Raw genomic sequence first — 22042 nt, 5'->3', positions numbered from 1 at the left:
GGAACAAAACGATAAATGTCCTAATTTTACCTGCTGTGTCCGACGGTAAGCTTTCTGTCCTAATTTGGCCGTATTTATTTAAAACATTGTGGGATGAAGTAAAATCACGGGCTCACGAGGCCTTCAAACTTTATTTATACCAATTTGAACAACGTAAATCCAAAAATTGTTCGCGGGCGAATTTGGTGCGTATTTCAACAATAATTATGTGCAGCACAAAAGCGTCAGGTGTAGTACCGGTATAGGGCGCTTTAGTTCCAAATTAAAATTTAGGCCAACTTACAACAAATCGTTGTGCTAGGCTTACAATAGGTTACAGGCAAAGTATTTCTACTTTTTAGCGGTATCATAACTTTTTACATAGCTTTTTCCAAAAATCCACAGAATTCCGGTAATCAAATTTTGGTGTTGCAGTTTTGGAAAAATGAAATAGAATTTATGGAAAGCTTTATTAATGCACTGCTGTTAACGACTAACCGTTTTGTAAATTTGTAAGGAATTTTGGCCACTCACCAAGAACATTTAACTCAATTAATTCCCTTTTTTGTCCGAATTTCACACCAACAATGTTCTAATCCTAAACCAAGCATCTGGTAACCCTGGCTCAAACCGTAACTTTAGTTTGTTGTGCATAGTACATTTTAGCCAAATTTTTAAATTTTAAAACAATTGTTTGTGCTAATTTTAAAATGTGGTTTAACATACTTAAGTTTATTTATTATGCACTATAATTGGGGGGTCGCGCAAGTTATCGAAAACTTAAAAGGGGTCGCGAGAACAAAAAGGTTGAGAACCACTGTCTTATTTCGATGAATTTACGATGGTGATCTTATGCTGTACTGGAAATTACTGCTTATTTGGCTGTATTATGAATGTCGTTGGTCTTAATACTATGGTTTTACAGATTTTTTTGCTTTGGGTATTGTTGCTTTTTAGGCGCGCACCCCTGGTGGGGCGTGAAGGGTTACCAAGGGGGCGCGAAGACTCTTTTATAATCTATTTATTAAGTTGTACCTTTTTTTAAACTACTTTCTTGTCGTGCTTGGTGTTGCAAATGTTTTATAAGTTTTTGACTGTTTAAAAAAATCTTCTTAGAAGGCATCGTACACAGTGTGACATGTTTTTTTGTGTTAGGTAATACGCTCTCCAATGGCAACCTCTACCAAATTATTAACTTATTTTATGTGCCCATTGCGTCTTTAGCGCAATCTAAAACAGAAGGTGTTTTTGACATTAGTTAAGTTATGACTGGTTGATAAAACAAGTATATGTCAAACTTTTTTAATTTTGACTTTTTAAAGGGTGAAAAGCGTCGCTTACCTCGAATGATCGGTATTGGCGTAAAGAAATGTGGAACCGATGGAGTTCTACGATTCCTAGAACACCATCCTCTAGTTAAGGTGGTTGAAGGCCAGGAAACATTTTACTTCACGAACGGCTTCAGACGAGGAATTGACTATTACAAGTACATCACTAGTTCGATTATATGATTTGAAAATATACGTTCATCTCGAAGAAAGTTGTGTTGATAGGGTGTTGGTCATATAAAGCAGTGCCCGTCAACCACGGTGCACCCTAGGGTGCATCAAAATATGCACGGGGTGCACCAGTACGAAAAGGTATACAAGGGTGCATCACAAACTTTTAATGAACTATTGATATTTGACATTGAGGATAGAAAAGTTTGTTTAAATGATGTTTTATGACTTGCAATAGTACTCGCAAAAGCAACCTGCAGCCATAATCGAACTCTCACCGATCGTGTGTAAAACTTGGCAGCTCCGCTCAGTTAATCGACATGATGTTGATACGCATATAATGCTTTTTCACATCGCGTTTTACCTCAGTTTACCTTTTAAGTAAACAGGGTGCATGAGTTATCGTCACAACAACAGGGTTCACCAAATCAAAAAAGGTTGAAGAGCACTGATATAAAGTGTATGAATCCCACTATATAAGAAAAAACCGTTACGTTTTGGAGCGATTTGTATGCCCAGCTTTTACGAAATAATTTTAATGAGGAACAGAGTAAGAAATGATCACTGATGATGGCATTAAAAATTGCCGAAACGTTTGAAAATAAAGCATGTCGCTTTTAACGTCTATTTGGGCCGTTATTTTCATCATTAGAGTAAGAAATAATCATGAGAATAGTGAAACGCTTTAATTCTCTAGAAAACGGATGCCACTTACAAACGAAAGGCAGTTCGCCATGGAAAAGACTCCCGTGTACTACCTGGCACCACCGGAAAGCATACCGCGACTGATCAAGGAATTAGTGCCAGGAGTAAAGCTTTTCCTGATAGTTTGTGATCCAGCAGAGAGGGCTTTTTCGGATTACGTCCACGAGGTACCTTTATTTTTAATTAAAGGCAGAATTTCTCCTGAAATTATGGCAGTTTAATGCAAGTACAATATCGCAACTTAAAAACAACGCTTCTGTCATTATCCTGCAAACTTTAATATTGTTTTTGCATAATGCAAAGATGTACAAGTTTTCCAAAATTAAAAAATATATATTCAACCAAATCAATATTCACAATGCAAAAGAAAAAACAAATTGATTTGTGTAAACGACACTCATTTTCTTTATTAAACCCAATATTGGTGCATTGCAATAATTCAACATCAAAAATCGTGAACTTCATAGACAATACGGTTAACCGATATTCCGCTCCTATACTGATATATCAGTATCGAAGCACTTAATACGATATTTTACCATGAAAACATACAAAAGTTTTTCCTTACAAACAAGCAAATTTTCTATCTTTTTAAGTTGCAATTTTGTCCTTCGCTTTTATTTTATGGCTGCCTAATTTAACGTAATGTTTGGTTAACGGTGTCAACATATAATGCAAAGTAAATATGTAAAAAACTTGTATGATATGTTATTTGCATTATATTTTCAATTATTTAAATTATTACCGGATGTCAGGTTTATGAAAAAAATGTTATCACTATCGCACCGATTCAAAAAAGTTATATTGGTCAATCTCTACTATATACACTTACAAATACTTTCAGTATGCAGTTCAGTCACAAGCTACAGCATATGTTATAGAGAATACGATTTAACCTCTACAACGACCCGCTGATAAAGGACTACGACACGTTCGAAAAGTACGTCGACAAGCATCTGCCCAAAGTGCAAGCTTTGACGCGCGACTGGGAGGAGGGTCATGACGTTTCGGAAAAGATGAGTTCCAAATTTGTCGAGTTCTTTCGTCGCGAGGAGGCCGCCTCACTTCTGAGCAACGGCATCTACGCAGCACACTGGGGCCGCTGGATGCGCCACTTTAACCGTTCAAGCTTGCTGATCATCAACGGAAATAGCTTCCTAAACGATCCGGGAACCGAAATGGAAAGGCTGCAGGATTTCCTGGGTCTACCCAAGGTCCTGCTGCGACGGGACTTTGTGCGACGGCCCGACACTGGCTACTTCTGCTATCTTCGCGAGAAACCGACTTGCTTTCTTGATGGCAGCGACTCGCCGCCCCTTGGCGACCTTAAGTGTCTACACGGGGGCAAGGGACGCACCCGGAATGGAAGGCTTGCGGCCGAAGAGAAGACCTTGCAGAGGTTGCGCGACTTTTACGAGCCGTTTAACCGGGAGTTTTACCGACAGGTTGGGATCGACTTTAAATGGTGACAGCGACGTCCTAAAGAAAAACATCGTAAAGTTGGTGCTGCGACCTTATAAAACTGCAGAATTTACTAGGTTTCAGAGTTTGGCGTGTAAGAAAGACGGTAATGTTTTTTAACGTGGGTATTTTTTCAGTACAGAAAAAATTACAAAGATATGCTACGCAAAACCGTCTTTCGAATACTTAAAATGCAATTAATACATAAGTTGAGTTTGAAAGATTTTATGTTCAACTCTTGTAAACGTATTTACTACGTACGGTCACTTAGTGTGCTAAGATTAGTGGGCCTCGAACTGTGAGCCGCCGAACATTTTCGGATTTTTGAAAATAAACTCTTCGTTCACTATGACTTAAAAACTAAAAAATAATTATATATAACTACTACCTTGCCGTTTAGTTATAGGGTGATTGTTTATGGTAGATTGGTTCTGTAAAATGTGACGCGCATTTTTTTCAATGTGATGTAGGCTAAAAAAGTGAAGAACCATTGGCTAAGCTGCGGTCCTGTTTATTTAAATTATTTACCAAATAATTTACTTGTTTCGCAAGTATACTTGTTTGTGAAACAAATCGGTCAGCTAGCACTGGAAAGTATTAAAGCCATTTCACAACGCTGCAACCCCAGAATAGAAACAATCAATAACATTGTATAAGCTGTGTTTTACTGCCTCGCAAATTAAAAACAAACAGTACGAAAATCAATAAATAACCTCATCACAATTTTAAATTCTTTACCATATAAGCTTTGCGAACAAAATAAGCAAGCGGAACTTGAAAAGGTGAGATTTTGACGTAAATCCACCCGACACAAGATAACGGCACTGGTGTGTAAATAGGGTGCAATAATTTCCGGCAGTGGCGAATCCTAGCATTCAACCGACGCCTCATGGTGTGCGTCAATTACACTTTGGCGATCGAATAAGCGCCTCTGAACTCTCGTGAACCGCGTTCACAAAGGCCTTGAGATGCTCTGGGTCCATGTCCGGGTGCATTCCGTGTCCCAAGTTGGCAATGTAGCCGCGTGTCCCGAATTTGCCCACCATTTTGTCGGCTCGCTGACCAATGCTCTCAACGGAGCCATAAAGTGCGGCTGGGTCCAGGTTGCCTTGCAACGCTTTTCCGTGCTTGTCTGCGATCTGTCGCGCTTTGACGGGGTCGATGGTCCAGTCCAAGCCTATTATGTCATATTCAGTGTCGGCTAGTGCCTCGAGAGCGTAGTGGGCGCCCTTAGCGAAGACGGTCATTGGTGGAGGCTCAACACCTTGCTCTCTCAGGCGCTGCTTTACCTCGGACGCTATCCGACTTAAATAGGCCAGCGAAAATTCCGCAAACGTTTCCTCTCCCATGAGCCCGCCGTGACTTTCGAAGAGCTGCGCATTTAATGAAAAACAAATAACCGTTAACACAAAAAGTTTCCTGGATCGCCATCCGAAAATGGCATACAAATATGTGAAATAATGTGCTTTTTTAACTAACAGAGGCGCAGGCATGACAATGATACCAACAGTTTACCTTGTTCTAATCTAGGCACAGGCAAGGCGGGTTTTTTTGTGTGAAAACCAAAATTTCTGCATGTTTGGCAAAACAAAGTTGCACCTTGTTTCGATAGTACTTTTTTCAACGGCTCTTAAAATAATATTTCGTTTTTTGTATAAATATTTCAATGTTTGGGGAACTAATTTATATAAATAGTGCCTAATGTTCAGTTGACTATCTTTTAAACCTTAAACCAAGTGTGTCAACTCTACAAAAAGATTGCCAGGAAAACAGCTAATGAAAAAATGTATTGGTCTGTGCCACAGTTGTATATTGATATACTTGCCTGCAACAGCTGTGCACCTGCCTTGGCTTGACCAACTAAATATGTAATTATGACGTCAGCTAAAAGGTTGAGCAGCTTCTTGCTTTCCTCAGGGTGGCGATAGAGCCAGGCTCGAGATTTTGGGAAAGTTGTGGAACCTGAACCTGAAAAAGTCACGTAAAGTTTCCCAAAATCATGAGATCTATATTTTTCAAAAAACACATTTAATTACAAACATTTTAACAATACTAAATTAACAATCATTTTACCCATTACCAAACATAGTAAAGATAGATTTTATATATGGCCGATTTGTTTATTGGCAAAATGAAATAAACATAGTTTATTTACAAACGAACACATAAACAGTATTAAACACTATCCATGGATGGCTGACTTGAAGTTTATTTGTTGGACATACGGTTCAGTTACTATATTATTAGATGAGAACTCATTGGCGGGAAATTGTGTAAATTATTAATGCGATTTGATGGTGAATTGCATAATTTAAAGCATTTACCTTCAATCATGTATGACATTAGTGTCCAAGGTGCACCACTAAATCCAATTAGAGGTACTTTCCCTTCCAGTTTATGTCTTGTTAGGGTGAGGGCTTCAAAAACATACCCAAGCTCTTTGTCAACATCTGGAGAGTGATTTAATCTCTTCATGTCATCAGGGGACAGTAGTGGACTGAAAGTAAAAAAAACACGAATTTTGTTTAAAAATGTACACTGAATTTTTTTTTGGTAGGATACCGAATATTAACTTGTCCTCTTCTTAAACATAGGTTGTAATCTATTTGTTAAGATATACCTAATGATAATAATAATAATAATATATTTGGTAAAGTATTTTATTTTACTTTGGGAATACGGGACCCTTTCCCTTGACCATTTGTACTTCCATCCCAAGTGCCTGGGGAATCACAAGTATATCAGAGAAGATAATTGCAGCATCCAGATCCATTCTTCTTAGGGGCTGAAGTGTTACTTCACATGCCAGTTCTGGTGTTCGGCAAACAGTAAAAAAGTCATGCTTGCTTCTGACCTCCTGAAACTCTGGCAAATATCTGAATACAGTTGGAAACAATATAGTCATTTCACTCTGGAAAACTATTATTTAAAAGTTCACACTATTTAAACCCAGGAAGTCTAATAAAACCACCATTCAAGTAACTTTATGGTAACTTATAGAAATGTTTTTTAAAACCGACTTATATTCCAATCCAAATCAATTCAAAACTGATATTTTAGTGCAATTAAATAAGGTCATTGCAATACTGTCATTAAGTTAATATATCTACACTCAAAGCAAATATTACTAATTTTAATAAATATGGTAAGGTTGGCTTTTAGTGTTCGTAAAATAGGTTATTCAAGTTACTAAGAGAGAAAATATCCTTCAAAAATGAAAGTTTTTTAAAATGTTTTAATTGGGTTACCTTCCTGCTTGCCGCATCACCCATATTGGAACTCTTTCAACTTCCTGGCACTTTGCAGCACGCAAAATTAGATCATTTTTCATAGGGGGGAATTTATCCATAGTTATTTTAATAACTCAAATTGTTTTTATAAAAAAAGACTACCTATAATATATACATTAATATAGGGAATTGCACTTTTAACAAACTTGACATCCTCATGTTATATTAAACATTGTATGAAGCACATTGAAGAAAGTTATTTAGTTTTTAGCAAACCTAATTGATAAAATCTTGGTTAGAAATAATTAGGGTTCATAGTTTTAGCAACACTTAGGAAATTTTGTTCATTTAATCTGGCCCATAGGAAAAATTATATTAGGGTTTTTCATCTTGAGCTGATATGAGAGTTTTGTGGTGCTGCTGGTATAAGGACTTCATCTGAAGAATAAATATAATTCACAAGGCTATTTACCTGGATGGTAAAGTAAGGTAAATTGATTCATAATTAATAATCGGTGTGTTTGTGTGTGTAGCGCAACCGTGTAAAAGAGTAATTAAATTGATTAGGACAGGGGTTTCTTAACTTTGTTAGCCGTGTACGATTTCTAATTCATTTGTATAAATGTCATACTCCTTGAAAATATAAAGTAAAAATAAAAAACAGTGTTTTTATGGTTGTAGGTAGGTTAGGCATGTATAATACTGCTCAACAAATAGCAACAAAACCTGATACAAAATGACAACACTGTTAACTCCAACAAGAAAATTGGATAAAATAGAAGCGTTTAACGACATTTTTTGAGTTATACATTAAACCCAAACCTAAATGTTTTATGAAAAAAAATTTGGCTACAAAGTTGAAAATGAAATTTAATGAAAACAATAGCAAGGTATACATTTAATCATAAGACTTTTGTCTAAAACATATTACATGGTGTTACATGAGCATAAAAACACTCCCTACCTGGTCAGTGCTGTGTTGCTGTCCTAATACCAGCAGCATCACTTTACAATATTGCTGAACATTTAAAACTTGCTATTAAAAGTAACCATACATAACCAAGCACTTCTATTCATTGTGATTCATGCGGTGGTAGTACAAATAATTGCAATTCATGAGGTCCGCAGTCACACACTACGAAGTAGCCAGTCAACGACTTAAATCTTTTTAATAGCACTTGATTGCTGGACGAAAAACGTTACAAAGTTTGCATTCGGTAATCGGTATACTACCTTTTCGCTGATTCATCATTAAAGCACGATTTTCCTTAGGGTAACCACCTATTGTGATACTTATTACGTAACCAATTCAGTTAAAAACTATCTAATAAAGCAAGTATAATATATATAGCAAACAATTGTAATATTTTCATTTATACCCATATAATTTTATTAAGTATAAAATGTAATATAAACGATCTTATAAATATATTTAAATCAGTCTCCAGATATTTTTACAAATTAACACGTGACCAATATAATGCAGTGGACCATTATGAAAGCAAATAGAAAACTTTAGTTTCCTTAAAATTTTATAATTATGTTGTTATTGCGAGCCTTTTTTGGCGCTGGTATAGAATTGTACCATTTTTTAGGTACAGTGACGAAACCATTTGGATAAATTAAACTTGCAAACTGGGAAAAAACTCTTTAATAATACTTGACACACGCGAACCCAATACCCAAATAATGTGTGTTGATTTATAATTATTTAAAAGCATGATAAGATTCTAGACTAGCGTTCATTTTTTTATGTAGTGTTTTGTGCTTTTACATCCTCCAGTACAAAATATCTCTTACCACTACCCAATTGCATTCTAATAAAAGTACTCGCTCAAAACTGCGCCGTTTTGCATGAAATATCTCCGGTCTAGTGAATTTAGACAAAAAATTGTCGTTTTGACAGATGTATCATCCTATTTTGGCATCGCATTTCAGCCAAAAAAATTTGATAAATGTTTAGCGGCCACAAATTGTGGTATGCAGTCGGGTCCACTAGCAAAGATTTTTCTTGGAATTTGTATGTGCGATAAATTTGTGTCCAAGCTAAATGATTTTTATAATAAATAATTTGTTTTTTTTTGGTTTGTGACCCATTAACTCTGCAGTAAAATGCTTCGGATTGATTCTTGTGATGTAGTTCCTGCCGAGATTGACTCAACAAACCAAACTGCATTTCAAGGTCAGGAATTCACATTGAAAAAGTCCAGGTAACTATGCATTACGCTTTGTAATTCACCATTGATAAAAGGAAATATACCCAAAGTTTTTTTCACTAAAACCAACCTGTACTGAAATAAGTTAAATATGCTCCATGATTTTCCTGTGTGAAGGTGTGGTGCACTTATAGTTTGGTGCATCTAATCACCCTGTTTTTTTGCGGTCATACACTTGCAACATTTTACTTGTAACACTTTTACGAAAATCATTTTTACTATGAAAAAATTGCACCAGAACCAAAAATGATTTTTAGCAAAATTTTTACTATATTATAGTCATGAAATTTCACAAAAGAATTAATACATTTTTATATGTAGCTTAAAGAAAATGCCTGGCGTTGCCCTAGCTTAAAGAAATGCCCTGGCGTTGCCCTAAGCAGGGCATTTACTTGTGAACAATACTATGTTGCAATGGGCCCAATATTTTACAAGCAAAGCCCCAATTTCCAGTTGTTCACCATTGTATTGTGCCATTTCAACATAAGTTTGCTGGTACCTCATGTTATACCCGATGATTTAAATAAATAAATTATTCTTAACTTGTAACCAAAAGGTAAAATACTTTTTCACATTAAAAGTTGGATGTTGCTCTCTATTAAGCGCAACAGAAATACTATATAAATTGCAAAGTATTTTTATTTTCCCTTATAGTACTTTTTCGGTTAAACCTACTGGAATAAATAAGATATATTTCTATATGTAAATGCTTACTGTTAAACATGCTGCAAAAATGCGATATTTGCAAACTCTGCCTAAGTTTTGCATGTTAAAGTGAAAATTGCTTTTGCTATATATGAGTATTGCCATGATCAACCCTGGAGAAGGGCTCTCATTGCTACATCCTTCTCCCATAAGTTAGCAATAGATTTTAATTTTATACTGGTTTCACAAGATGGTTAGATAAAAGGTCAAACATTATTATTTTTCACTTATATATTTTTGTTTTTTATAAAGTATTAATACATTTGTATATAATACTTATTACATCTGTAATTTTAGGTGGATATCTGATGAATCAGCAATTTTCTGTGCTGTGTGCAGAAGCAAGTTCAACCAATTAAGAAGAAAGCATCATTGCAGGTATAATTTTTTTTTTCTCTTCATGGTTAGCAATATTGTGTTATGTCACACATTGTAACTTTGTTTTAGGTGTTGTGGACAGGTACTGTGCAATAAATGTTGTACGGAAAAGGTTCCACTCCCTCAATATGGCTTGGATTCCCCGGAGCGAGTTTGTCGAGCATGTGTTCCTGTTGCAACGTGTGTTACAATGTCCTACTCGAATGACCCTGTAAATTTTTTAAAATATTACTTAATCTTAAGCATAACTATTCTTTATTGTTGCTAGTTTGTTGGCTAAGAATTAAATATGAGCTACAATGTAAATCATGCTTCTAACTAAACCAATTTAATATATATTTGTCATTTTCATACCTCAATGACTATCATACACAAAAACTTCTATTTGTATTGGTGTATATATGTATAATTGTATATATAATTATAATCAACTACTTATATAAATATAATTGTTATTTTTATTCTACTATTGAAAGGCATTTCACCTGCGTGCTGTCACTGGATTGTCCGACTTGTGCAGAGATTCTCCAGCTTCTGTTATTTCGCTTGGTGGTGCCCATATGCTTATTTATTTGACAAAGAAGAAAAGTCCAAATCATATTCAAACATTGGTAAGATCTAATTTTTTTCAGAGGGGAGCACATTAAGAAAAAAACATACCTCGATTGCCTGCTGCATCCTGTTTCCTACATACATTGCTTCTTGATATGCTCCCCTCTGAATCTGATCTTGTGTAGCTCAGTTGGTAGATTGATGGTGCCGGTATGACCTCTGTTGTGAGTTCAAACCTCACTCCAGGCTAGTTGTTTCTTTAGCCTGATGTTAATTGCACTCTATTCCTGATCAGGCTGACTGATTTTGAGAAGCCTTTTCAAAGACATCCAGTGTACTATACAGTGTGTGACAACCCCCGAGGGTTTGATCACAGAGTACAAATTGTGTGTATGTACGTTTCAGTAAATGAATATATTTTTAGAAAATCAGTGAATTTGTTCTACAGGGATGACAATGCAAAGCAAGTTAAGAGTCACTTCATTATTTGTTTTATTGATTTAGGTGCACATTGCTAACAGTCTCCATTCTCTTGTTCGCCACTCCAGCCTTGTCACTTGGTTAGCTGGCATCGGTGCAATTGAGGCCATCGGAAAACTTCTAGAATTATGCAACCTAGCAATACCTGGACAAGCGGTTCCTGTGATCACAGATACTCTGAGTGCACTCAGGTTGTTTCTTAAAGCAAACGACAACCTAAAAATAGCAGGTGGCGATTTTTAATTCTATACTGGCTATAGATATTTATAAACTTAAATCCTACATAAAGCACCAAAATTACCCCTATTTTGTATTTTCAAAGTTCATATTTTTTCTTAATTGGTTTGTTAAATTTGAAATCAGCCCTTAAAAACTTATTTCGCTCTGAAAAATCTCTATCATATGAAGATGTATACTGCTTCATATTACAAAATAACAAACTCGTTTCACATTTTGGCAACCCTTGGCTAAAATATATCTCGAAACTATGTTATTTTTTGCTAAAGTTTTAACTAAACGACAATTTAAAAAAGCTGACTATAATTGTTTTAGTGTTGTAAACCGTTTATTATCATTTTTTTCGATTTTGACTTGAAATAATTTTTTCTAATTTTAACCTAACGTATAAATAAAGACAAAATTTTGACTTTTTTTAACAAGTCAAAAAATAATCGCCCTAATAATAACAAATCAGTGAAGTCCGTTGTTTTGTTCCACTTTAGCGGTCCAATCAGGCTGCCTTCCCTCTCTTCTGGTTTTGTGCAACCATACTGAGCCAAGTGTTTCACTGGTTGCCACCACAACACTGTGTCTGCTGGCAGAGTGCCAGGCCAACCAGGCAGTTATCATCAACGAGCAAAACGCACTGAGATCAATGTTATACAAGGTTGTGCAATCGCCAGACGAGCAGGTATTACTGAATTATTATAGAACCAGTATATGTTGATGGAGCACCAAACTGGTATGTCTCTATTACAAAGCTACCACCTTATTGCGTGCACCCATCTACTGCATTGTCCATCCAATTTTAACTTTGTGCCATCATGACTTTGGGTAATATCTGGTTACTAACACCTTTAACACAATGTTCAAATAAAACGTGGAAGTCACTTTCGGTTGCGTGCTGGTTTGTATGTTTCGCTCAATAGCATATTTTAATTGTTACCATGTTTCGATGGAATGCAATTATTCAATAAACATCCTTCATATTAAGATGTGTAGTTCTGACATTCGTGAAACATTAATGTAACTATACAATATTTAGTATCAATATGTATACGAGAAACCATTTTTTTTGTGCATGATAGGTCACCGAACATGTCCTTCGAGTTATTGTTGTTCTTTCTGCTGGAACTGAGAACACCAAACATGTGTAAGTCCATAACATTTATTTCTGTTTATCGCAGGGGTTCTTGTTCTGTGTTGTATGCTTGTATCTAACATAATGGCCCCCGCTAGTCCAGCGGTTTGTAAACCGTTAAACAAAATTCTTGACCAACACCTTGCTATTTTCTGTAATGATTCGCACTCCATGACGTATAGTGCAACGTTTATTTAATTTGCTCAATTTATTTGCCTTATTCCATTTACTTGTTTCGGGCTGTGTTTAGAAGTAAAACTTATCTGTCGTGGACCCCCTAAAACTGTTTAATGGTCCCCAGTTGGACGACGGACCCACTTTGGGCACCAGTGGGCAAGTGAGTCTAAGGGATTCGGAAGAAATCCTCAGAAATGTAGTACTTGTAATGTAATTTTGTTCTTGAGTGGAACTGGCGAATTTTTTACAGTCGTGCTACCTCAAATACCTGTATTTAAAAGTAATATGCTTGACAGCAATTGAAATCATAAAATCGCTGTTGTCACTAGTGCTCGAGCCAGCTACACTAACATTCATATCAATTGATGATTCTGATGAAATGCTTCCACTTTCATCACAAATTAAATTTAGCTTTGTTTTGCAATTACTACAAATTTTCTGTCCGGGAATAAGCCTAAAATTATTTTGTCTAATTTTTTGTGAAAAATCAAGTTGTATTGTTTGTAATTTAACCATAATATTTCTTTTATGTGATTTAAATGGATTGCAGCATATTTTTTGACACAGTTCATATTTCTTTAGGTAAAAAGCATGATGGTACAAGCAAATTTTATCCATCAAATTTTCTGTTTCCAATAAGTTGGCTCTTATTAATAGCAATGATTTATCTTTTGTAGATAGTTCAGCAAATAGAATATGCCCACGTTCTTTTACCATAGTTAGTTTATGGCAGTCAGAATTCCCATTTGTGTGTAAACCAACACTGCAAGCACTAAACTCTTCATTAACTGGGTTTTCCATAACTGGATGAGAACTTTTTTGATAATTTTAGATAAACAATTTACAAAACTACAGAATTTATAAACTTGTAATGAATCTGAAATAAATAAAAAAACAAGAAATCATGCACTTCATTCACCTATGTTTTAAAAAAATATTTGGAATATAATTTCCATAGACACTTTAGGAATAAAATATATATTGTGAAAATAATCAATTTAAAAAACAATGTCACAGTTTTGTAGTTGATAAACTAATGTAATTCAGACCTTGTGTTAAAAAAATTTGTAATTCGAACCAAAATACTATTTTTTAGATGGCTGTGTTACACAGCTCATATGACAGTGGTATTCCTTGAAAGGAGCAATGAAACCTGGTTTAAATGAAAGTACTTGGAATAAGCTTTCCATAGACACCGTACACAAAAAAATTTAATTCAACCCTTTTGAGATATTTTATGTCAAAGATTTGTTCCGCTTGACTGATTTTTAAAATACACATTAGTTTAACCTGTACTTGACCTTTGACCTTTGGTCTGAAACAACAAAACAATGTAACAAATGTAACATTAGATTATTATCTTTTAAATAAACTTTATTTTAAAGTAAAACTCCAATTCAATACAAAGTTATGCTAGATTGAAGTTTGCATAAGTAAAAATCAATAAATTTCACGGTTCAGCGAGCACAAAATACCAAATATTTCAAAACAGCATAACTTTTTAACCCCTTAAAAATTTTTGGTAAAACAAAGTTTATTGTAACCAGGTTGAAAAACTCTACACATGTACACAATTTGAGCAATTTTTAAAACCTATGGGTTAAATAGGTTGGTTGCTTTGACATGGAATTACCCCTAGTGTATTTAGGTGTTTCCAAGTAAAGCCAACTTGTTAAGGTTTATTTGTTTGATTAGGTTTGCTCTTAAAATGCTCATTGGCACACAGGCAAAAAATACAATGGTTTTTAACTGTCAGCTTTCTTCAATAGCTTAAAGTTTTTCGCTGTACAATATTACTCGTGGTATAGCATCCAAAAAAGATTTTCACAAAATCTAAGCGCCCTTTTCATGTTAAAACTTTATACAGTCAAAATCTTTGGTCGTAAAAACTTTTTGCGTGATGTTCATCGACCAGTTTTATTCAGGATTTCTTCGGAAGACGCTACTTGCGGTGGAGTGATTGCCCAGGCTCTACAGTCGAAGCACAACAACATGCAAATCAACGCGAACGCGGCAAGCGCCATCGCCAACCTTGCCACAAGCGAGAGAGACCAGGTAACACGTATTTGCAAGAGCTACACCGCTGACATAATTTCATTGGGCTTTTTCCCAACGACCTGGTGTTGTACACAGCATCGGAATAGTTTTAATCACTGGCACAAATGCTTTGTAAATTCGACCATTTGCCAAACGCCTAACACAAGACTAACGACAATAAAAATAAGGCCTTTAGTACAGTGTCCGAACGGAAATCAGTGCAGCAACTGAAGTGTGTAGAACGAAAATGCCAAACAGTAGTTAAGTCAACGACTTGACTTAAATGCACTTAAGTCACTGTTTTCAAATGACTTGACTATACTTAAGTCATTCGGACTAATGACTTGGGTTGAAATGAAGTTTAGGTATTTTTTTTTATAAAATTGCGCTATTTATTCAAATTTTAGCACATAAAACAATTTTGCTGCATGTTGCGTTTTCCTTTTTCTTGGTTTAGTTATTTCTCATTATCGTACGAGTTTTAACATTCCAATAGTTTCACGTTTCATATTTATGGCAGAGACGTGACTTGCGCAACTGATGACTTGGACTGGGACTTGTAATTTATTCAAAAAGAATTGTCTTGGACTTAAGTTATTCTACAAATCACTTAACTGTGAACCAAGTCATTTTCAATGACTTGTTTACAACACTGTCATCCACTCGCAGTGTTCAAACTGGCAAAAAAAGAAAAGCCGAAAAAAATTAAATTTTGCCAGCGCGAGGTTTTCAAAATGTTACTCTACAACAGGTGCTACTGCAATCCAGCTTGAGGGCGGTTCTGTCCCAGCTAAAGGCAGGTCAGCCTGATTATGTGTCCGTACAGCTTATTCGCGCAGCTGCCAACTTCTCAGCCCACCCGGCCCACGCAGCCTTGCTGGTACGTTGCACGTTTTCACTTGAAATATTTTTACTCCCCGCCTATAAAACTTGCATACTGTCAAACACTGCAACATGACTTGCAGTGAAAATGTTATGAAATGTTTTTTTATCATTTTAATAAGCGAACTATTATGTTGACAGACTTTTTGGACAGTGCTGTGAACTTTTGGGCTCTCCGCTTCTATTTTTTGTAAAATATGTTTGTTTTGCTTGAACTTTTAACAGAGAAACAACGCTTTTTTGTCTTCTATATAGTGTGTGTTTCCAGTAACGCTTGGAAACATGTTACTTATTAAGTTTCAACACTTAATTGCTATGCCTTTGACTTAACTTGTACATAACTTTTCAATTGAACTTGAACTTGACTCTTTCGGTATTTTTCTAAAACCACGTAACTTAAGAATTATTTGTCAGACGCTGGCTTGTGACTTTTTTGTTTTGATTTCAGTTGCAACACATCAACCCACTAACGGAGTACTTGACCAAATGCGGTTCAAATAGCAATGCCCACGCTGTGAGGTGTATCTTCAACCTGCTGCGACACAGAAAATCTGAAACAGTAGCGTCATTATGCAGGTGTGATTGTAACTTCAAGCATAATTTATACTCTTAAGCGAGATTGTGGTAACTAACTATTAATAATATTCAAATATTATGTTTTGTGATTCTATAAAGCTAAGCAAATATAAACCATTTGTCAAGCAAAGATGGAACTTGTCAATCGTTGACCCTCACAACATTTTTGAATTGCTACTAAATTTTCGGTATAACTTCCCATTTGAAATACGGCCTTGTGGACAATAAATCCCTTTTCCTACTATCATCATGAAGCGTAAAAACCACTACTTATTATCCCACGACTTTCTAGGAACGGCGTTTCCGACTTTTTGCAACGATTTACCGAACTTGACGACGTCATGGTCCAAATACTGGATTCACTCAACCGTGCTGCCCCACCAGTGATATCATAGAGGTATACGTTCATTGGCAGTTTTCGAACTATACAATGCATGACGTTCTACGTGTAATATACTTAACTCTTCATATATAATACGTCACATATATTTACACTTTTGTTTTTATTCATATTTAGTGCTTCATGAAGGTTTTATTACTTACGATTTTCTATACGTTGAGATTTTAATTGCTCAATTTTATTCGCCCAGAATAATGTGTTTTATTTGTAGAAAAATCGAGTTCAGTTGTGTCAAACCATTATGGTTTATAAACGCTTTTCTAGATATTTTGTATTGTTTATTTTAGAATGTGCAATTTTTGTACTACAATCTGTTTTTATGCCTTTTTAATTTTTTAATTGTATATTTTAGCAATCAGTGTAATTAAGACGTTTTTACTTTGTTTGTGCAATAAGGAATCCTATTCAATAATCATATCTTTAAAATATTGTGCATTAACTTGTATAGTCAAGCGAAATTTTACGATATATGTTATTTTCAAATTTGTGCAATCAAATAAAATGAACTGTAAGATCTTTTCACATCATTTTTTAAGGTTAGTCAAAATATAGGTATTATTGCTAGACATAGGGCTGCGGAGTTGGTTAAAAATAACCCAAGTCTGACTCTCAAGTCCGACTACGGTCAAAAAAATAAACCCGAGTCCAAATCCGGCTAACTTTGAGATTTCGCCGATTGTCTGACTCCGACTGTACAGCCTGCGTATACATCCCTTTATATAACTAAAATGGGGTGGATATATAGCAATCCACTCAAAGAAGTGTTATATAGCTCACCCCCCACAATTTATGGTTGGAAAATATTCAACTAGGCCTGTATTTGCTATTCCACCTTTACAATTTGCGGTCAAGTTGGTACTGCGCGTGCGCATGTTGGACTAGTTTTTAGTTTTGTAACCTATCACACTGTGTATGCTAACTATCCTCAAATAATATGGTCGCCCCAGATCAAAATATTTCAATAATGAGTTGCTGTTTCTTTAACTTGTATTAAATGACTTACAATTCAAAGATTATTCTCTACATTTATTGACCCACATTTTTAGATTTAACGTAACTTATATTGTATCCGAAGCGGAACTTTATGAAGCGGTTTTAAAATAAGGACGGTCGAACCGGAGCTGAACCGGAACTTTTAATTTGCTTGAAACCGAAACCTGATCTGAACCGGATTCCGAAAAAAATCCTTGAACCCGAGCGGAACCTCCAACGGTTTGACTCCCTGCTTTACAGTGTTGTAAACAAGTCATTTTGAATCGACTTAAGTTTCAGTCAAGTAATTTGTAAAACAACTCAAGTCAAAGTCAAGTCTTTTTGAAAAAATATATTATATGGTTATAATCTCTTTGTTTTTGAGTAAATAACAAGTCAAGTCCAAGTGCAAGTCATCAGTTGCCCAAGTCAAGTCATGATTTCAGCAAATCAATTTCAAGTCAGGTCCTTGTTATAAAAAAGAAACATAAAGGCTGGTTCACACTAGACGCGTTAACGGCTAACGTCGTCCAGTTCACACATAACGCGTTAACGGCAAAGTTCATATATTTCAACTTTTCCGCAACCGAAAGCGTTTTTTAAAGACTTTTGACGTTAACTCTAGACGCGTCTAGTGTGAACCAGCCTTTACACACTTGGAATTGTTAAAGTCGCAGGATTATAAACGATAACTAAACTAAAATGTAAGAACAAAAACGCAACATAAGTACATCATTTTATGTTTAGGATAAATAGCTCAATTTTATAACAAAAATGATTAAGGAAAACCTTTTATTTTAACCCAAATACATTGTCCAAAATAACTTTAGTCAAGTTAAGTCATTTAAAAACGGTGATTTAAGTGAACTTTTAAGTCAAGTCATTGACTTAAGTCATTTCAACACTGCCACTTTGTAAAACCACAACTAGGGCGGACCAAATATTTTGTTTGGGCTACACGAAAATTTTTAGAATGACGCTATGGAAGTTAGGTCATAAAACAATTGATCATACAAACATTGTTGTTTCACGAAAGAATTCTTGCGCAAATCCGCAGCCTGGAATCCAGTATCATCGTGCGTAGCGCAAAAAATGCGTTCAATTGTTTTAAATTGGCAAAACTTTCAAATAAAAAGAATGCGTGACGTATTATTGTCTTAAAATTTATTGATTGACGGATGTGAGATTTTGACCATAAAAGCTTACCAAACCCAAGGTTGCTGTAAAGTAAAACAAATAGAAGACGTACGGACAAAATATGGCTGGTAATCGCAAAACCTATGAGTTGACGCACTTAAAAATAACTGCCATTTCGTTATATCGTCGCACTCGCAACGATGTTTGTTGATGGGCTCGGTTAGGAAAGTGTATCGTTGTCTAAACTTTGTTGTCAAATGGCATATGGGAACAAAAAAAAATATAAAGATGAAAGCATTGGATTAGTTATAACTATTTTGATTTAACTGGGTAGTCGCTTTAGTGTTAACTGTTAATCAAGTTGGCGTATGGTGTTCACTTTCACTAAATCGATTACTTTTTTGGCAAATTTTATACACGACATTTAAGCCTGAACATATGCAAGACATTATGATGATTAGGCAACAAGATGTCGAATAACTTTTTAAAATCAAATAATGTAATAAAATATCATTGTAATTTGTGATTCAGCAAAACGTTTGTTTATATTTCTATAATCAACAGGTGTTTATTGTGCCTGTGCTGTTGGTATCAAATATTGTCATTTATGTCTTAAATCTGACTTTTTTGAACATGTATAGCTTGACAACATTTAGTAATAATCTATGCTTGAAACAAGCCTTGTATTTTGTGTCTATTTTAAACTTGTTGGCAAAAGTTGGGCTAATTTAAATAATAATGCACAAGCACATTTTAGGGTAGTTATTGAATTGACCTATCGCTATAAGTGCCTACTAAAAAAGTTACACTCACTATAAATGTTGGAACACCATCTGCGAATTTATGTTCTAGCTCAGTCATTTAAATTTTAATAACAAATCAAGTGCTAAGCATAATAACTAAATTGCAACTAGTGACCATCTTACCAGTCTGGAAAGTATGGCAGATCTCGGCAAGATCTCTGGGATACCTGGCCATAATAATCCGGGTGACAGGGTGCAACAAAGGTTTGCACATAAGCAATATTAAGGGTACAGCAGATTTTTTTGTGGTGCCATTTCAGAAGGTTGAAAAAAACTAGCGGATGTACTTGCCATACTTTCCACAGTGGACCATTGAAGCGTGGAGGGTTGTAGGGAGCTATAAGAAGGCTGCTGACCCTATAGACGAGGGCCGACGGCTGCCTAAGTCTCTTACAAGTTCTTAATCCGACTCCAAAGGAGCAGGCCGCTAGAATTCCTGTCCTTAACTTCTTGTACTCTAAGCAAAGACAATCCACTCAGTAGATAGTTGCTCTTAGAGTATATTCACAAATCTCAGAAATACAGCGATAAACAGAGCGGCGATTCAAGCCGCTAATCAGTAAGACGTATAAAGTAGAATGAATTGTCAAATGCGGAAAAGCAATTCGCTAGGTGCGGCGGTCACACGTCAGTGGACAATGGTCACGTGTATAGTGACGTAAAAGTAGGCTAAATGCTACAACCATATACCTTTTTTTGTGATATGTTTGCTTAATATGTTGTTGCAGTTGCCAAGCATATATGGTGAGCAATGTATGTAATAATTTTTCACAGATCAACAAATTAAATATCTTACCAGTCAGGTAAGCAGGTGGTAATGAGTAGGCTATTCAGCTGCAGTGTTTTTGGCAAGAATCCAATGATTAAGATATTTCGCTGGAAGGCCCTGTATTTCCAAATCGGAAGCTTTCTTTTTCTGACAAATTGATTGACAAAACTGAATAAAAAAGATTAAAAGAAAGTGAAATGCTTGGTTTGGGTTGCCAATTATTGTTGGCAGTTCTATAATAAAGGCAATTAGTGGTTTAAAATTTAAAGAAAACTAAGGTCACCTCTACAGTTGTAAATATGCATAGGATTGGGTGTTTAAAAGTTCATAAAACATAAAAATATATTTATTCAATTATATTTTGATATTACTGGAACAAAAAATGCATGATAGGCCACAGCTTACAAAATGTAGCATTTCCTTAAATACATAAAACCTTTTCAAAAGTTGTATAACTGGGCCTATATAGATAACACTTAAATTGTTTACCAAGTTGTCTCCACAAGTCAGCTTTGTTATGATAAGACTTGTAGTGAGAATATATTGGGAAAGTGGCTTGTTGTTTGCTTCCTTATTTCTAACTACTATGTTGTTGCAATCATTTTTAAAATTCGAAAGTTGCTTTTATAGAAAACTTTCTTTTTTATAGAAAACTTCCTGAAAATGTATAGCTGCTACTAAATATAATTTGCAGGTGTGTACCAAGTCTCCCCGGATAGAAGTGTGTGGCAATTATGTTAGTTGGTGGATATGATCTGGTCAACACTTGTTAACAGTTTCTATGTAATTGTACTAGTAACTTTACTATTTTGAATTGACCATAAAATTGAGGACATATATCAAGAGTATACCATAATTGTTTAAAATAAAAATACACTTGTTTTGTATTCAAACTTGGAGCTATCTTAAATCATTTTCTTTTTTCCCAATGTCATAAAAAATCCATTAGTGTTTGCTGTTAAGCCCTAATTACTAATTTTTTGCTTGTACTACCAGTATATAGAACTTCTTTAAAGAAAACTGTCTTTTTTGACAACTAGTTAAATGTGTTTTTTTACCGAGATGCTCTTTTATTGTCCTGCTTATGAATACAAACAACACAGGAACATGATAACAAAATTGTACTTATAAGCTGGCCAAATTATGGAAAACGTTTTAAAATATTTATATTTTCATTGTAATGCAAAGATGCTTTACTTTATGTGTGGATTAATTATTCACTGTACTAACAATATTAACATAATAAGGTTTACATGGATAAACAGCTTTAGATATGAAGATTTTAATGCTCATAACATGAAAGATGGTTGATATGCAACAGTGTCATAAGACATTAAATATGTTCAATGAAACATGCAACTGAGATCTAGCCCTTCTAAAGCTGCTTTTTGACCAACGATTACGGCTTAGGTATAATTAGTACACCGAAAGCCATTGACATTGAATATGTTTGTAGTTGCATAAAGTGTCCTTTATATGTAACACATTTAACATATGTCTGTTGATGTTTGCTAAATGTATTTTATTAATTTAAAAGCAACTTTGATTGGAGGATATTTCAGATGTACTTTTTGTTTAAATGTAACAATTAAAGGTTTTACTATACCCAAACAGAACTGGTGTTAGCCTAGCACAATTAGTATTTCAGTGAAAGTTTTTTTCATTACAGTGTAAGAAAGTTATTTCAAAACAAAGTGTAAGGTTTGCCTTTTAATATGTGTTTT

At 35.0% G+C, this 22042-nt stretch overlaps 3 protein-coding genes across 3 annotated transcripts; 2 read left to right on the top strand and 1 right to left on the bottom strand.

Moving 5' to 3' along the window:
• The first annotated feature begins 868 nt into the window (after positions 1 to 868).
• Positions 869 to 3652, top strand: LOC146138263 (heparan sulfate glucosamine 3-O-sulfotransferase 3A1-like). Its single transcript, XM_083394548.1, has 4 exons — positions 869 to 877; positions 1302 to 1465; positions 2176 to 2350; positions 3065 to 3652. Exons 1-4 carry the CDS (start codon positions 869 to 871, stop codon positions 3650 to 3652), a joined length of 936 nt encoding a protein of 311 aa, XP_083250674.1.
• Positions 3653 to 4298: 646 nt separating this feature from the next.
• Positions 4299 to 7310, bottom strand: LOC146138262 (uroporphyrinogen decarboxylase-like). Its single transcript, XM_083393579.1, has 5 exons — positions 6893 to 7310; positions 6314 to 6520; positions 5969 to 6141; positions 5470 to 5612; positions 4299 to 5017 (listed from the first exon to the last, which is right to left on the bottom strand). Exons 1-5 carry the CDS (start codon positions 6991 to 6993, stop codon positions 4544 to 4546), a joined length of 1098 nt encoding a protein of 365 aa, XP_083249705.1. The 5' UTR covers positions 6994 to 7310; the 3' UTR covers positions 4299 to 4543.
• Positions 7311 to 8401: 1091 nt separating this feature from the next.
• Positions 8402 to 17131, top strand: LOC146138261 (uncharacterized). Its single transcript, XM_083393864.1, has 11 exons — positions 8402 to 9084; positions 10093 to 10173; positions 10243 to 10384; positions 10650 to 10784; positions 11230 to 11434; positions 11928 to 12115; positions 12513 to 12577; positions 14668 to 14797; positions 15531 to 15659; positions 16110 to 16237; positions 16530 to 17131. Exons 1-11 carry the CDS (start codon positions 8987 to 8989, stop codon positions 16630 to 16632), a joined length of 1404 nt encoding a protein of 467 aa, XP_083249990.1. The 5' UTR covers positions 8402 to 8986; the 3' UTR covers positions 16633 to 17131.
• The last annotated feature ends 4911 nt before the right edge of the window (positions 17132 to 22042 follow it).

The sequence above is a fragment of the Ascidiella aspersa genome, chromosome 7 (assembly GCF_963924565.1).
Source record: "Ascidiella aspersa chromosome 7, kaAscAspe10.2, whole genome shotgun sequence".
NCBI classification, from domain to species: Eukaryota; Metazoa; Chordata; class Ascidiacea; order Phlebobranchia; family Ascidiidae; genus Ascidiella; species Ascidiella aspersa.
Note: the sequence above shows the minus strand (reverse complement) of the source record. Positions and strands in the feature narration are given on the sequence as shown.

Excerpts from the sequence above, each read along its gene's own strand:
- LOC146138263 (XM_083394548.1), top strand. Across the intron at positions 1,466-2,175 it reads CGAGGAATTGACTATTACAA|AAAACGGATGCCACTTACAA; the intron begins GTACATCACTAG and ends TTAATTCTCTAG. Across the intron at positions 2,351-3,064 it reads TTTCGGATTACGTCCACGAG|AGAATACGATTTAACCTCTA; the intron begins GTACCTTTATTT and ends CATATGTTATAG.
- LOC146138262 (XM_083393579.1), bottom strand. The coding sequence starts at position 6,993 with ATGGATAAATTCCCCCCTATGAAAAATGATCTAATTTTGCGTGCTGCA. Across the intron at positions 5,613-5,968 it reads AATGTCATACATGATTGAAG|GTTCAGGTTCCACAACTTTC; the intron begins GTAAATGCTTTA and ends TGACTTTTTCAG. Across the intron at positions 5,018-5,469 it reads CAGGTGCACAGCTGTTGCAG|CTCTTCGAAAGTCACGGCGG; the intron begins GCAAGTATATCA and ends TTAAATGCGCAG.
- LOC146138261 (XM_083393864.1), top strand. The coding sequence starts at position 8,987 with ATGCTTCGGATTGATTCTTGTGATGTAGTTCCTGCCGAGATTGACTCA. Across the intron at positions 12,578-14,667 it reads ACTGAGAACACCAAACATGT|GATTTCTTCGGAAGACGCTA; the intron begins GTAAGTCCATAA and ends AGTTTTATTCAG. Across the intron at positions 15,660-16,109 it reads CGGCCCACGCAGCCTTGCTG|TTGCAACACATCAACCCACT; the intron begins GTACGTTGCACG and ends TTTTGATTTCAG.